This window comes from Nakaseomyces glabratus, chromosome G (assembly GCF_010111755.1).
Source record: "Nakaseomyces glabratus chromosome G, complete sequence".
NCBI lineage: Eukaryota > Fungi > Ascomycota > Saccharomycetes > Saccharomycetales > Saccharomycetaceae > Nakaseomyces > Nakaseomyces glabratus.
Window position 1 is genome coordinate 242,328 of NC_088957.1, and position 15,745 is coordinate 258,072.

Sequence of the window (15,745 nt, forward strand, 5' to 3'; positions counted from 1 at the left end):
TAAAGTATATAAATATATATATAATCCCCTGTAATCTGCAACAGGAAATTGTAACATTAAAATCAATTTGTATATTTAAATGTTATCTTACATTTGATTCTGGTATACCATAATAGCGTGATCATCAATGAATCTGATTAATATTTTGTATTCATTGTCTTTTGAATTACAATCTTCTAAGTTAAGCAAATATCCATCAATACACATATCATATCTATATTTAGGTGCATTGTGTCCAGTTTTGATAGATAGTTCAAGGTTTTTCTGAAAACATTGGTAAATGGTGCCAATTTCTTGAATATCTTCTCCATCTTTATTATGATACCCACGCATTATTTTATCTTGCAGATCTTCCAAACAAATCCCAGCTTTGTAACCTAATATATGCAATTCCTTTTTTAGTACGCTTGATTTAGGAGATGGCTTATAAGTGGGTTCTAAATTAGGAGCTGCAATAACGGCAAAGTAGGAATAACTTTGACTTTGAAGCCCATTTACTGCTATTCCGACATTAAGATCATAACTTTCAAAGACAGTCTTGCTAGCTACCTGAAACCTTTCCACACCCATCGATTTATATTTGGGATCCTCAGCACAGTGAAGGAGATTAGCATGAAACCCTAAGGATAATATAATGAAGAAGATCATGCTGGTAGAGTTTGGCAGTTGTGCATCATATAGAGGAAGAGGGGAACATTTTTTATTACTGTTTAAATACGTGATAAGCGCCTGTAATGGTGTTTTAAATCCCAAAGAAGTAGCAAGGGCATTACCTGATCCTAATGGTACTGGAAGAATTGATATCCGGTATTTAGCACTCCGGAGAATGGTGGTATCCAGTGCATTTATAAACTCAGAAATACTTGTGTCACCAGAGAGAAATAAGATATCATATTTGAATCCGCTTTGAAAGCTTGTTCTCCTTGCGAAATCTCTGATCGAGTTCTCTGATTCAGTTTTTATGTATTTGTATTCAACGCCAAGTGATTGAAACAATGGCTCTATCACAAGCTTGTATAAATCTGACCTATCATTCCGAGAAGTACCAGATTTTACAGAATCTATTACTATTATTTGTGTATCTCGATCAAACTTTAGAAAACAATCAGTACTTCTATCATTGGCCTTGATCAACTTATAGGACTCAACTTTACCCTTAACTTCCACAATTTCGACGCTATACTTGATCCCGTTGTTTCTGCACAGCTCCACAATAGCAGCCATTTTTATTCTTTCAGCTCCAATTGAAAGTAATTCTAGTAATTGCACAGGTTGTTACAGTAGTAATCAGCAATGTGGAGTTATTTGTTCCCACAACCGTTTTAATATTTAGGGCCCATCGCTCAGGCTTTAAGCTTCAATTTTCTGAAAAATTATTGAAGTTTGCGATGAGCTCCGGTTTTAAGAGAAGAACAGTAAATATTATATTGCTATTGGAGTTATGTAGAGCCTGGACTATACATTGTTAACAGCATTATACCCAATAGCGAGATTTGATGTCCAAGAACAATACTAGAGATTTGTCTCACACATTGTATGTTTTCCCAGAATTCAGTTTAATCCAAGCGATTTTATTTGATAAATGACTGTGATACTAACTATAGCATATCATTTCAAAATGCCAGCACTTTAACGTGTATTACATTTTTGATTTGTACAGGATATATTTATAGAGATTTGCATGTACCATTTGAGACTGCAAGGGATGCGCTGATTGCACAACGTGTTTTACAGCCTGACCCGATACTGAGACCTGAGGATTTCCAAGTAGAATACGAGGCCAAGGCTACTGTACTGGATATACATTTCAAAGCCATAGATGATCGGGTACTGAGAGTAGGTGTCAGCAGTGTGATAGACAGCATAAAGAGTATCGTTGAGACCATCGATGAGCTTGATCCGGAAACCATGTAACGCCTTTTATGTTTATACCAAAATATGTTTACAACTCATTTTTGTGTACAATCAATAAATGTACAACATACTTATAGAAAATCTCTTGAGGAATACAATTGCTATTAGCCAGAGGAATAGACTTACGCATACCAGGGTTCAATGTCTATTTTCCATTTATTAGGAACAGATGACTCAGAAGTGGTTTCCAAATTACGCTACATTGGTCAAGGGAGGAGGGGATTAAAGAGCTCCTCTTACCAAGTATACCACAAGATGCTATTATGTACTATTCGCTACACAGACCATATATAATTGAAGTCCTTTAGTTGTGTATTAAATACAATATCTTATTTTTGAACAATTAGGTAGGACGAGACTAACAAGAAAATTTTGTTAGGAGCGATGAGCGAAAGAGCAGGGGCAAGGAAAGGGAGAATGCCCGGTTGTGGTTTCTGAAGGAGTTGTGGTTAACTATGATCTGCAAACTTCTTTTGGATGACTATAATAAGCATAGGATAGTCTAAGAAGGTTTTTGGTCTGTTTCTTATACTTCCTTTTATGCAGTTTCAGATACGATTATATAAGAATACACTGGGGTGTACTGCGAATAGTAAGCCCGACAGAAGTTTTGAACACAGCTGTGCTGGGAAAACAAGACATTCAACACTACTAAAATCAATATAACAGGAAAAGTGAGAACATAGTAAGAGGGGACTAGATAAGTTCATTAAAAACAAAAGCAAAGGCTGAGAGATCAAAAAAGAACGGGTGGGAGAAGTAAACACAGTTTCACATTAATGCCACAGACGTTTATACAACAGCCCTTTGGTCTACCTGACTCGGATACTGGCTTGTCTCGAAACAACTCTAACTCACCTTCGGCAAGGGATATTTTACTGGAAAAGAACGTTACCAATGAACAACGATATCCCAGGAAGGATGGCTACAACTATTCTCATAATATAAGCAAAACCAATACAAGCATCAATACCAACACCAACACTACAAATCTAAGGGAGAAATTTTCTAAGATTGGTAAGGATACTTCTAGGTATAACAGGACAGCTCTCCATATATTAGATAGTTTGAAGAAGAATAAACTCCTGTTACAGGGTCAATTACAGGATAAATCATCACGCAGATCGAGCTTAGAAGGAGAAAATAACTTTGAAGTGTATACATATCAAAACCCAATAGATGAAAACAAACAGAATGGAGAAGAATCAGCCTCACCTAAATTAATGCTTAGCAGAAGTACCTCAAAAGTAAACGATCTCAATGACAGTATATTGGTACAGTTTGATGATAGGTCAAAGTTAAATAGTCGCAGATCTTCAATATTTGAACCAGCTAACGTGGATATGGGAATAAACAATGACTTAGCTTCTAAAGAAATAGGCATTGATAATGTTACGAAAAGCATATCTAGACTGGCCAATAGCAATGATTATGTAGTATCTAGATCTCATAATGAGGAAATATCTCAAATAGCAGGGAATCCGAGAGTGAAAAAATATTTATCAAAGAGAGGTGCCTTGAAGGGCGACTCTATCGATAACAAGGCTGATCAAAAACTGTATATGTATGGGAATGGCGAAAATAGAATTGAGAGTCATACTGAGACAGGCCATTTTGAACAGCATGCATTTGGTAATTGTAATGACGTTGTAAAAGGAAACCCGGACATCAATGGCTATGAAAATATTGATGACGATGATGGGCAATATCCTAATGAACCGGAGGATTGCTCAAACGAGTTTAATAATGACGACACAGACACTACAGATACTAATCAGAGGAAAAACAATGAAGAAAGTAAAGACGATGAAGAAGAAGATGAAGACCAAGGAAATAATAGCAATAGCAATGATAAAGCTAACAATAGTAACAAACCTACACAAGCATTAGTACAAAAGTTACAAGACATTTATAAGAATATTGTTAGACAAGAAGTAGAACTACAGGAAAAATGTGCCCAGTTGACTTCATCCCAAACTACAGATCTTAACAGCATATGGTCAATTTACAGAATAAATGTTGAATTAGTTACTAACTATGTGACATTCATAAGCACAGCTCTTCTATCTTCTCAATCACAGTACGATCTTATGATCGGTCAGGAAATAGTAGAAACATATAGAATTGGTAGAAGATTATGGGTCTACGGGACAATTACATTCCTTGATGTATTAAAGAACTTTTCAAGCTTTATGGACCCTGAAGTTTGCTCACAATTTATAACTCACGTCTTCATATCTATATCTACAATGCTTGCTGACATCCCAACAAAATATTCAATCCCTTGGATGCAAAGATTGGGTGATCTTTCAAGAATGGCAATAGCACTATATCCATCAGGATTCATTGATTGGAAGCTAAGTTCGGAATACTGGTATAACCAAGCCCTAAAGTACACATATGGATACGGAAAATTATATTATCATATGTCTACAATACAACAAAATACATTAGAGGCTTTCGTGAATTTAGGGAAAAGTGTATTCTGTCAAGATACCTTTATACCATCTCCTCAGTATATGCAGTTGGTTATCGACAATATTTATCAACGTGCATTCATTGAAAGAGGTAGCAATAATACAAGAAATTCGCAGCTAATTGAGTATTTGAAACATAGTGAGGTGATGCTGCTTCCTAATTTTATAGGCAACGAGAATCTTCAAAAAGTTGTAATGACATACTTTGAGCATAAATTTGGTACAGATCTGCATGATTTGAACATTTTTCAACCACGAGATATATTTTTACAGAATCCGGAGAACCTGAAATATTTTTTTAGGCATGCTCCTGCATTTGCTGAATCACATATACTCCAAACTGTAGGTTTCGGTGATTCAAAAAATCCTTTTGCTTTACTCTTTGATTTGCCTAAATTCCTGAAAGAGAAGAAGGATAAAAAAGATAGGAAGAAAACTAAAAGCAGTGGTGAACCAACTTCTAATGAATCTGTGATGAGTTTAGACAATATTTCAACAGATTCATTGATCTCCTCAGATCAATATTTCAGCAATTTGGAGTCTATGCAACATCCATACCTCCCACCTCCAAGATATGACATCTGGCTAAAATCTCTCTCATATCTTAATTTAACTGCTGTTCAATGCGGCGTTATTGTTTTAAGAAAATTTTTGCATGGGCCTTTTGTAGTTGCTTTACCACATTTGATGGTGTGGACATATTTTATCATATCAGTCTGTTTGAAATCGGAAACTTTGGTAGATGAAGAGAGCAGGTATTTCTGGAGCTCATTTATGCGGAGATTACTACCATTGAATAGTATTGTGAGTTTTTTAAATGTCCTGATTGCATATGCATTAGATAACTCATACTATTCTACTTTGATAAGTTCGATTAGTGAAGAACTGGACTCAATGGATCTACAAGAACTTTTGACTAAGTTTAACAACAATGAAGAGTTACCCGAGGTTTGGAAATGTTGGGGTACACTTTGGTTTGATGCTATTACCGATAAGAGCAACACTGATACAAACAGCTATGAAAAGATTGGTGTATCTGATCATTTATTTTTTGATTCCCCAATAGATGGAATTGTTTTCGATTCAAAAGACGAAAATGGGGAAAAGTTCTGGAAAAGGGCATTGCGAATAATTTTTCTGTTCAAGAAGATCGCAGAAACGTTTGACATTGGAATAACGCTAAGTCATACCGCTCCTGTCTATTGTAGACGTGATGACGTTGAGTTAAATCACATTTTAGGCTCATTTTCCTTCAAGATCGAACAACACTTGTTAAATGGTAATACCGTCCAAGTTGAAATTGAAAACTGTCTTGGGGCGATCATAGAAATGACTGAAATGCCCAATGAAGTTAACATTACAATGGACGCAACACCACCAATGAGCCTTCAAGAGAATGAAAACATATTTGAATATACCGGTTATAAAAGAATTGCCCCAGAACTTCAAAATTTTGATAAAAATGGTGAATTAAGAAGTGCAGCAAACTATACATCGTGGTATTCTGCTCAGGAGATAGTACCTAAATCTGCTGCCTCACCAGAAAATAGTGTTGCTGGCAGCTCACCAGGTAGATCTTTCCAATCACAAGATGTTGAGGAAAATATATTTTCTGTATTCACTAATGAAGAAGAAAATTCAACCTCCTTATTAGATGGATTGAATCTGGAAACGACTTCCTTTGTATTAGATGCTACTTCTTGGCTCAGACACTCTGCGCATATTTATAAGCTTGCAAGCAACAGCTTTTTGGTCTTTTCAATTTGTTTGACAACTTTCCAGGAATTGCGCTTTTTGCGAAAATCTAAGGACGAAAATGTAATGGAGGCCGCTGCTAGAGCAATTATTATAATAAGACAGCTATATAGTGATGGCAAGGTTATTCCGTTAAGATTTACTGGAAATATTGCCACACATATCGAAGAGCATTTAGAATTCGAAGAGCAGATAACATGGAGATCCCATGTGGATGAATTTGTTATCGAATCAATAAGTAAAGCTCAAAAGAAGTTCTTGCAACCATTTGTACAGAATCCTGTTGACAACGATTCAAGATTTTTTGTACTAGTCAGTGATGATGAAAACATGAAAAGAAAGGCTCACGAAAAAGAAATAAGAACGTTTACTACTAGATTTGTTTTTGCATTATGTAGTGAAATGGGGAAAGGAAGATTAATTTGTACCAACTAAGTGATTGAGAAATTAGATCTAAAAGATTATTCGCGCAACAAAAATTCTATGGCACCAATTTATGACATCCTGCCATTATTTTTACGTACATTGTTTTATAGAGGCAAAGAAAATTTAGGAGCTCCGACCTAGATTATATATATTTCCTGTAACAATATTCTACTAAGTTCAATACTATTTTATTAAATGCGCTCATAAAATAATACATATGCATCATTATTTGTTATGGAGTTTATTTCAGTTTTTGATTTGAAAAAGTCTGTACGGTTAAAAACCAAATCGTCATCAAACTCAACCCACTTCTGCAATTCTAAGTCTGTAAAATGATTTTTTTCCTTATTTACCAATGCTGTGTAGTGCCCACCTCTAGGACTACCTATATGGTTTATAGTTCCATAAAGTCTATAAGTTACTGAACTATTATCTAACGTTTCTACTGTCAGGCTCATTGGATATGATATATTTGATGTATTTTTTTTTGAAATATCATAGCAAAATCGAGATAAATGGATCACCAATATTGGGGGCAAAGAAACAAAGCTTACAGACAATATTGTTTCTGATTTTTTTTGTTGTCTGTGTCTTTGTTCATTTTCTAAATTATCATATTTCAATTGAGAGAATTTATTAGCGCCGGAATTTCTCTCGGTTTTACCTGCTTCAATATGAGAAAAAAATCTGGGAAATTTGGAGTGTTTTCCAATATTTGTGTGCTTTTGTTGATACGTCTTATCATTATCTATAACGTTGTATCTAGCTTTCGTCTCGCAACTAGGACAGGCCCATGAATTTTCACCAGTTAATATTTCTTTTCTTGTGAACAGGTTTATACAGTCCTCAAGCCTTATGGTTTTTGACTTGAAGAACAGTGAAGATTTTTCCTTGGGTATGTTTAAAGACAGGATATAAAAAGAGGAGAAAGTACTAGCTGATTCGTTACAGTGTTTACAGATTAGCTTACTCTCAACATCACCTCTAAATAAAAGATCAATTGGCGATAAATTATTCCTACTAATCATTTCATTGTACCAACGCAGATAATTCTTATTTTTTTTCAAATAACGATTGTTGCTTCTTGACGCTATAAGGGAACGGTCTTTAACGGTTGCAGAAGTGTTAGCAAGTTCTACTCGTAATCTCTCTAACACAAACATCAAGAATTCTTGTGTATCTTGTTGACAATGAGGTATTTTGAAATCAGGTCTTAGTCTTTTGCATGTTTCCATAAAGGACTTCGGTATGATGGCACAGCCGCCGTTTTGGTACATTTTCTTAAATAGCAGACTTAAATCATTCGCAATTGATAAGGATTCAGAGTTTGTCTCTGCTTTGAACATCTCAAATTTATCAGTGAGGAATAGGTCTCGAAATTGTGTGCTGCCAAACAGACATTGTAGCATGCTATTCATGTAACAGGTGTTCCCCATATTTCGAATACCAAAGACAGATAACTTTTGTTCTTCTGTTATCGCGTTAATGATAATCGGTAATGTATACTGTTTAGAATCATGATCGATATCTATGGGCGACTTTGCTAGAGCAGATTTCGAATCTGAACACTCTAATGAAGAGCCTGAAGAATCAGTACTTGTATTTTGCGATTTGTCCTCCACTGTAGAAAGATCGCAACATGAATTCGCCTTTTGACTTAGCTTTACACTAAAGTTTCCTGAGTTTCTATTTTTATTCATTTCTAATGTTTGGCTGGTTCTGCACTTCTCTCTAACCCTGTCCAACAGGTATTGAAATGTCAAATCACCTTCACCTTTCACTAGGTAATTGTTTTTAAGTTGCAAGTAGGTGCCATATTCAGTGTCCTCCAGCTGAAATTGGTTTGCATTTGGAACTAACAAGTATATGTAGAAGCATCCAGCAGCGTAGTTCATGTATGAGGACTCCAATAGCTTCTCCTGGCCGAGCGTTTCTGTCTTATCCAGATATTTCGCAGCTTGTCCCAGCAACTGAGACACTTTGCATAGCGTCAAGACCCAGTACTGCTTCTTGATGCTAGTCTCGAACACTTGTGATACTAAAGACTTGAGTATTTCGGTATTGCAAATAACTAAATCAGCAGTCATAGCAAAAATCCTTTATATGTAAAAGTATCAGCTAGATAAACCCAATAGTCATGTAAACTTTTGATCATTAGCAAATACTTTTGAAGTGCAAGAAAGTGGATAGATCTACGCTCAACTGGATGGGGGGAGCCTCTACCCATCCATCATTCTCTTATATAGAAACGGTAGTCATCGGGACTACTGATGACTTTTCTTATTACGTGCTTGTTCGCAAAGCCCGGACCCTTAAAGACTTTTCAACAATGGTAATCCACAGAAAGGTGCGTACAAATCAATAAAAAAAAAGGACTCAAAAATAATTTGCAAATAATAGAGGAGAGCTCATCGCTCTGAATGCTTGAAGAACAACTCGCGCACCATTTATAGAATTCAACAGAAATAATAGCGGTAGAGTAAATGTAAAAAGTAACATCTTGACAAAGATACAGGCTTGTCACCATGAGAATAGGAATAAAAATTACCTCAACACATTCCCCCGTTACTTCGGGGGGAGTTGGAGGTAATCCACTATCCTACTTCGATGTCCTAGAGGGCCCAGATATCAGCTATGATAGTCTCGTTCGCTAACACCCCTTCTAATGTAGCGAGTTTGTGATCTCTACTGCTGATGCGATGAACGAAGTATAGGATTTATATTTCGTATAGATCGTAAATCAAAAGCGAAGGGGATGTTCTACTTGAGAAAGGGGGGGGGGAGTGGACTGAATCAAAGCATTTACGGGGATTCCACGGATGCATTTCCTGATCTTGAATTGTGATAGTCTTGCTCTATCTCCCATACAGAAGAGTGGGCTGTGTCTTGTAGTTGCAATAGAAGGCTTCCCCACCCCCCCTAAAGAGGCCCTTTTGAGAGTTGTAAATCATCTGACTCATCGTATCCACAGACGTGAGTCATCTATAAAACACTTGCCACGAAATATTTGGAAAGAGCATATGACCGATGTGCCGTCTTAAATAACACCCGGAAATTCTGTCAGCTGAGAAAATCGCGAAATTTCCGGCGGAATTTTCTATCTGCAAATGATTCACATGTGTACGGCAGTATCTGTGATACCGCAACAGTTTCCGTTAGGGAACGAAATCGCGATGGGATAATGGTCCCTTGGAAGTACTGGGCATAACTGGGTGCTTGTTTTTTCAAGAGGGAAACAGCTGAAAAAAAATAAAAAATGAAAAAATATTTGAAATTTCAAAGCGATGAGCATTTTCCAGTTGGATTTAGGTGCAAGCTAGCTCAAAAATTCCAGTGTGATTGCTTGACCTAAAATGTACTATTTAATTGTAAGTGGAACAATGGTTCTTGATGACTAAATATACTGTGCCAACAAGATATGACTTTATGATCCCAGGACTGACGAAAAGAAAAAAAATTCCGTTGTAATGACTGTTGATTTATAAAAAAAAGAGCATTGAATTGTAGCGTTCTTCGATATATAAAAGCGGCTGTCTCTTGTGTTTTGCTAAATATAATCCTCTGAACACTTTACATAACCCACTACCCGTAAATAACAACTACTGAGTAATATACAATCACAAAATGCTAAGAGGAAGTGCTACTAGACTAACAGCTATGCGTGGATTCTCTTCCACCAGACTAGCTCAAAAGGCTTTAACCATTGGTTTGATACCAGGTGATGGTATTGGTAAGGAAGTTATCCCAGCGGGTAAGCAAATACTGGAGAAAGTTGGGCCAAAATTTGACCTAGACTTCAAATTCATCGATCTGCATGCTGGTTGGGAAACCTTCCAAAACACCGGTAAAGCCTTACCAGATGAAACCGTTGAAGTGCTGAGGAGAGATTGCCAAGGTGCTTTGTTTGGTGCTGTTCAATCTCCTACCACCAAGGTAGAAGGCTACTCTTCTCCAATTGTGGCATTGAGAAAGGCTATGGGCTTGTTCGCCAATGTCCGTCCTGTTAAAGCAGTTGAAGGTACCAATGACAGGCCTGTGGATATGGTCATTGTCAGAGAGAACACAGAGGATCTATATATCAAGATTGAAAAGACATACACCGACCCGGCAACTGGCACCAGAGTAGCAGAGGCCACCAAGAGAATATCTGAAGTTGCAACTAGAAGAATTGCTACCATTGCCCTTGATATTGCTCTACAAAGATTACAATCTAGAGGACATGCAACTTTGACCGTTACTCACAAGTCCAATGTCTTGTCCCAAAGTGATGGTTTATTCAGAGAAATCTGTAAGGATGTGTACGAATCCAACAAAGACAAATACGGCAAGATCCAATACAATGAACAAATTGTGGATTCCATGGTTTACAGAATGTTCAGAGAACCAGAATGCTTCGATGTTGTTGTAGCACCAAACTTATACGGTGATATTCTTTCTGATGGTGCCGCTGCTCTGGTTGGTTCATTGGGTGTTGTTCCAAGTGCCAATGTGGGCCCAGAAATCGTCATCGGTGAACCATGCCACGGTTCTGCACCTGATATTGCAGGAAGAGGTATTGCCAACCCAATTGCTACTATCAGATCTACCGCACTAATGCTTGAATTCTTAGGTTACCCAGAAGCCGCACAACCTATTTATAAGGCTGTTGACAGTAATATAAGAGAAAACCAAATCAAGACCCCTGACCTAGGCGGTAAATCCACTACACAACAAGTCGTGGACGACATCTTGTCCAAGATATAATGTGGATTCTCTAATGTATAGAAATTCCACTTCACTTTTTCAGTTCTATTAACAACATAAGTCTATAAATTGCTTTTTATGACGTTTTGTACATTATTTATCATCTAATTATCATTAAGACACTCATGAATACTTAAAAATATCCAAACTTAAGATATTACTCAGTTCTACCAATCTATACCTTGTCCGTATTATTACACAGCGCTAGGAAATCTTCTCTTGAAGTCTTCCTCTAAGTCATCAACGTTTAAGTGCATTAAAACATCAGTTGCATCACTCGTGATGCGGTCATTTTGCTTGGGTTCTAGTCTCAACGCACTCAGAGTGGAAATCTTTTTGTTTGAGCGCAGTTTTTTGGGCTTGGGTGGAGGTGCAGGCTTAATTTTACCACTTTTTGAAAGCTGATTTTTATCTGATGGTATTCTAATGGTGGGAACATCATTAAAATCTATCAAATCTGCAAGAACGGGTGAATCTGGAGTCACTTTAGGAATATTAGTCCCTGTGGAAGAAAGCTCATCAGTATATTTACCGTAACCTTGTGCAGACTTTTTAACTTCGTTACTACTCATATTATCTAATAAATGCTGCACACGTAGTTGAATAGATTTTCGTTTCTCAGAATTGGGATTCAATGGCAATCTAAAATCAGAACCATCACTTCTTGAGCTAGGACTTCTCTGTACAGCAATATCAAGCTTATCACTATCAAGTTTGGAGCTTTTTAAACTATTGTTATCGCCGGTATGAACGTGCCTTGTCCGGTATTCTGAACTTGTTGGTATATATAAACTGCTGCCTTGGGAGTTAGTCCTAGTTCTGGTGTTAGGTGATGAAGCAAACGTTGAGGTCACTTGTAGTTGCTCATTCTTCTTCATCATCCCGCTTGGTTTTGGTTGATGAGAAGAATCTTTATTTTGCAATTGATTAGCAGCCGGCACAATCGCTCCTTGAAATACACTCGGTGAATTGCTTATGCTACCAAAATTGAACTCATTATGCCCCCAACTTTTTGATAATGGAGCTCCAATTAACGTACTTGACTTCACGAATGATCTAGATTGTGGAATTGGTTGAGGTTCTGGTGGCTTTGAATTATCCCAGACTTGACTTCCATTACCAATGACATTATTGCTGACCATTACGGTTGGCAGAGTCCTGTTATTATTAACCATTCCATTCCCTGAAAAGGTCGGTCTTTGTGCAATAGGCATAGGTTTTATCATTGGATTACTCAAGTTATCTGCTTGTGCATTCCTTAATTTCTGTAGTTGCAATTGTGGGTAGTCAATTTCAGTTGATAGTTTCACCTTCTCCATTGCCCGCAATAGGTAGAAGTTTCTTATTGGACATGGGACGTTTTGCATTCTTGAGACTTCTTCCAAAACTTGACATACATTAGGCCTATCCGAAGGATGCTCTCTTAACATTGATTTAATTAAGTTTTTCAATCTGTCACTATAATTCGGGAAGGAAGGGAATTGAAATCTAGCATGTAGAATGGCAGGCTCACCAAGTTTTTCAAATGGTGTGGTATAATAACAAAGTTTATACAGAAAAACACCCAGTGCCCAAATATCAGCCTTTTCATCGATGGGTAATCCGCGGTACAGATCTAGCATTTCAGGGCATCTGTATTGTGCTGTGGTATTTTTCATGATATCATGCTGTACATATAACAATTCTTGCTGGTTTCTTGGAGGCCTTATTACACCACTGACTGATCCAAAATCACAGACCTTATAGATACCTCCCTTCGACAGTAGAACATTCTCTATCTTAATATCTCTGTGAAGCAGAGGTGGTACCAATGCATGCATTACGGCAATACCTTGTGTGGTTTGACTCATTATATCAAGTATTTCTGGCTCTGTTAACCTATTTTGAAGCCTAGTGTTCATAAAATCAATCAACCCCCCTCCTTCACAGTATTCCATCAGTAGAAACACTTCGTAAGTTCCATCATTTGTCGGCGACCTAGTTGCATGAGAATCAATATATGATACAACATGCTTATTATTGGCAAGAAGTTTCATTGCATCGACCTCAGCCCTCAGAATGTTTAGAGACAATTTATCTGGAACTTTCACCCTTTTTAGACAAGCAACATTGCTACCATTGAAGAGACCCATGGAGAGTATCTCTACCGCATAGATCTGCGCAAACCCACCTGAGGTCAAGTACTTCAAGATCTTGACCGAATGTGTGCCAACCGTCAGTTGGGTTCCCACATTAATCCGATCCAATTCGGGTTGATTCATAACTCAAACTAATTGATAGTCAGTGATTAAATTTCAAGCTTATAACCTCACTAGATTTTAATAATATTCTTTAGGGTACACCTAATCTTTGATATAGCCGTAAAAATGTTACTTGTAATAATCGGTTTGGGAAATGGTTCTTATGCTTTTAATATTTATATTCGAAACCTAGCACTCCATGTAAGGAGGCTTAACAATCGGAATAGTATTTAAGTTAAAGTATCAACAAACAGAAAGTTTCACAAAGGAGCTTCGCTATTAACATTCAATTGCGTCAATTAAACAATAGCTAAGATATTACTAAAATACCTAAATATGGTGAGCCCTATACTCAATCATTTTTATTACCATTCTTGTAGTGCAAATGACAATTTTCCTTTGTTAGTGATGATTTTCTGCGGGCCTCATCGAGCTGTTCCTTTCTTGGTGATCATAGAAGGCTAGTTGTCAACTACACAACGGGGAAGTAGGCTTACAAAAATCTAAAATGTCGTCATTTTGGTTTTCTGCGTTAGAAATTCTATGATTATGCTATTGTGTTAATATTGCAACTGCAGTTCAGACGTCGATCAATGCGGGGACCAGGCAAGTTTCAATTACGATTGCAGAGTTTAATATTAAACAAGAGTACCATTGTGATGTAAGTTTATGTAATAATATGAGAATTACAACTTGAGGCAAATACGTAATTTACAAATATGCAGTATAAGCAATCATGCTCAATTCAATTACAAATATTTATTGAGACTTTATCCTAAAGCCCTAATATGCACTAAAAAAGCGAGAGTGCTATAGCATTTACTGTAACATGCACTTGCTAATCTTACTATGCTAAAAAATTTATTTGAACTTGCTTGCTTATGGTGGAGTGTAACAATATTGCACATTCAATTGCGATGAGGATCTCTTACTTTATATTTTTTTGCGCCATAGAATACACCGTAGAAAGGCTTTTTTCCAATGTAAAGAATGAAAAATTTCGAAGCTCATCGCATCGACAATAGTAACAAGGTGAGTCTTTAGATGAATTGCTTTAAAGCCTGGACATCTTTCAGTATGTTCAACTAAATAGTAACGTTCAAGAATTGTATAATTTCAAAGGTTGAACCTCACTGAAAATGGCTAGAAGATTAAAAGGTAAAGGTGGTGCAAAAGGTTTGAAAGCAGCTCTACTAAACCATAAGGCTAATGTTCAACAGAACAAAGTTCTAAAGAAGAAAACAGAAAACAAGATAAAGCAAAAGACACAACTCAATAAGAATCAGAAAAAACAACAACAGAATAGTGTAGAAAAGAGTTTCATACCATTTGAAAAAAATGAAACGTTAATGCTGGTGGGTGAGGGTGATTTTTCATTTGCTAGATCAATTATTGAAGAATCATATATTTTACCTGAAAATTTAATAGTCACATCATATGACAACTCTTACAATGAATTGAAGCTGAAATACCCACATAGCTTTGAAGAAAACTTCAAATTTTTAGTTGATAATAATGTAAAGATATTATACCAGGTAGATGCCACTAAGTTGATAAAATCGTTAAAGCTTTCAAAGCACACACCTTGGAGTAAGTTGATGGGACCTAGTTGGAAATTCAAGTATTTGCAAAACATAATGTTCAACTTTCCACATACTGGAAAAGGTGTCAAAGATCAAGACAGGAATATTAGAGACCATCAAGAACTTTTGTTTGGATTCTTTGATAGCGCCAAACAATTGTATTCTCTTGTAAATTCGAACAAGAAGAATTTGGAAGTAGGTCAAACAATGGGTTATAATTTATCCAATAACCATGATGCGAAATCAAATATTACTGAGGAGGGTTACGGTAGAATAATATTATCTTTATTTACTGGTGAGCCATATGATTCTTGGAGTATAAAGATATTGGCAAAAAATAACGGCCTTCAATTAGAAAGGTCAAATAAGTTTCAATGGGAAAACTTCCCTCAATATTCACATAAAAGGACAAATAGTGAACAAGATACTACAAAACCCGCCAAAGAACGTGATGCAAGGATTTATATCTTCAAGAAATATGAAAAGACTAAACCTAAAAAAGTTAGTGAGGATTCTGACGAAGAATAATCACTGAAAATATATGTAAACTAACCATTAATGTAACGCCTAATCATTATTGAATTTTATCGAATATTTATGCATATGC

The 15,745-nt window shown here is 36.5% G+C and overlaps 7 protein-coding genes across 7 annotated transcripts; 4 read left to right on the forward strand and 3 right to left on the reverse strand.

Moving 5' to 3' along the window:
• Positions 1-87: 87 nt before the first annotated feature.
• Positions 88-1,224, reverse strand: GVI51_G02365 (acylglycerol kinase family protein; the record flags this gene model as incomplete). The annotated part of the gene is made up of 1 exon (XM_446472.1): positions 88-1,224. The coding sequence occupies one exon, from the start codon at positions 1,222-1,224 to the stop codon at positions 88-90; it is 1,137 nt and encodes a 378-aa protein (XP_446472.1).
• Positions 1,225-1,496: 272 nt separating this feature from the next.
• On the forward strand, positions 1,497-2,208 carry PCC1 (chromatin DNA-binding EKC/KEOPS complex subunit PCC1; the record flags this gene model as incomplete). The annotated part of the gene is made up of 3 exons (XM_002999497.1): positions 1,497-1,534; positions 1,626-1,836; positions 2,035-2,208. The coding sequence occupies 3 exons, from the start codon at positions 1,497-1,499 to the stop codon at positions 2,206-2,208; spliced, it is 423 nt and encodes a 140-aa protein (XP_002999543.1).
• A 485-nt stretch (positions 2,209-2,693) lies between these two features.
• On the forward strand, positions 2,694-6,581 carry GVI51_G02409 (uncharacterized protein; the record flags this gene model as incomplete). The annotated part of the gene is made up of 1 exon (XM_446473.1): positions 2,694-6,581. The coding sequence occupies one exon, from the start codon at positions 2,694-2,696 to the stop codon at positions 6,579-6,581; it is 3,888 nt and encodes a 1,295-aa protein (XP_446473.1).
• Positions 6,582-6,763: 182 nt separating this feature from the next.
• GVI51_G02431 (ubiquitin carboxyl-terminal hydrolase) lies at positions 6,764-8,659 on the reverse strand (the record flags this gene model as incomplete). The annotated part of the gene is made up of 1 exon (XM_446474.1): positions 6,764-8,659. The coding sequence occupies one exon, from the start codon at positions 8,657-8,659 to the stop codon at positions 6,764-6,766; it is 1,896 nt and encodes a 631-aa protein (XP_446474.1).
• A 1,537-nt stretch (positions 8,660-10,196) lies between these two features.
• Positions 10,197-11,315, forward strand: LYS12 (homoisocitrate dehydrogenase; the record flags this gene model as incomplete). Its single annotated transcript, XM_446475.1, has 1 exon — positions 10,197-11,315. One exon carries the CDS (start codon positions 10,197-10,199, stop codon positions 11,313-11,315), a length of 1,119 nt encoding a protein of 372 aa, XP_446475.1.
• Positions 11,316-11,509: 194 nt separating this feature from the next.
• On the reverse strand, positions 11,510-13,576 carry PRK1 (serine/threonine protein kinase PRK1; the record flags this gene model as incomplete). Its single annotated transcript, XM_446476.1, has 1 exon — positions 11,510-13,576. The coding sequence occupies one exon, from the start codon at positions 13,574-13,576 to the stop codon at positions 11,510-11,512; it is 2,067 nt and encodes a 688-aa protein (XP_446476.1).
• Positions 13,577-14,694: 1,118 nt separating this feature from the next.
• On the forward strand, positions 14,695-15,666 carry BMT5 (25S rRNA (uracil2634-N3)-methyltransferase; the record flags this gene model as incomplete). The annotated part of the gene is made up of 1 exon (XM_446477.1): positions 14,695-15,666. The coding sequence occupies one exon, from the start codon at positions 14,695-14,697 to the stop codon at positions 15,664-15,666; it is 972 nt and encodes a 323-aa protein (XP_446477.1).
• Positions 15,667-15,745: the final 79 nt, after the last annotated feature.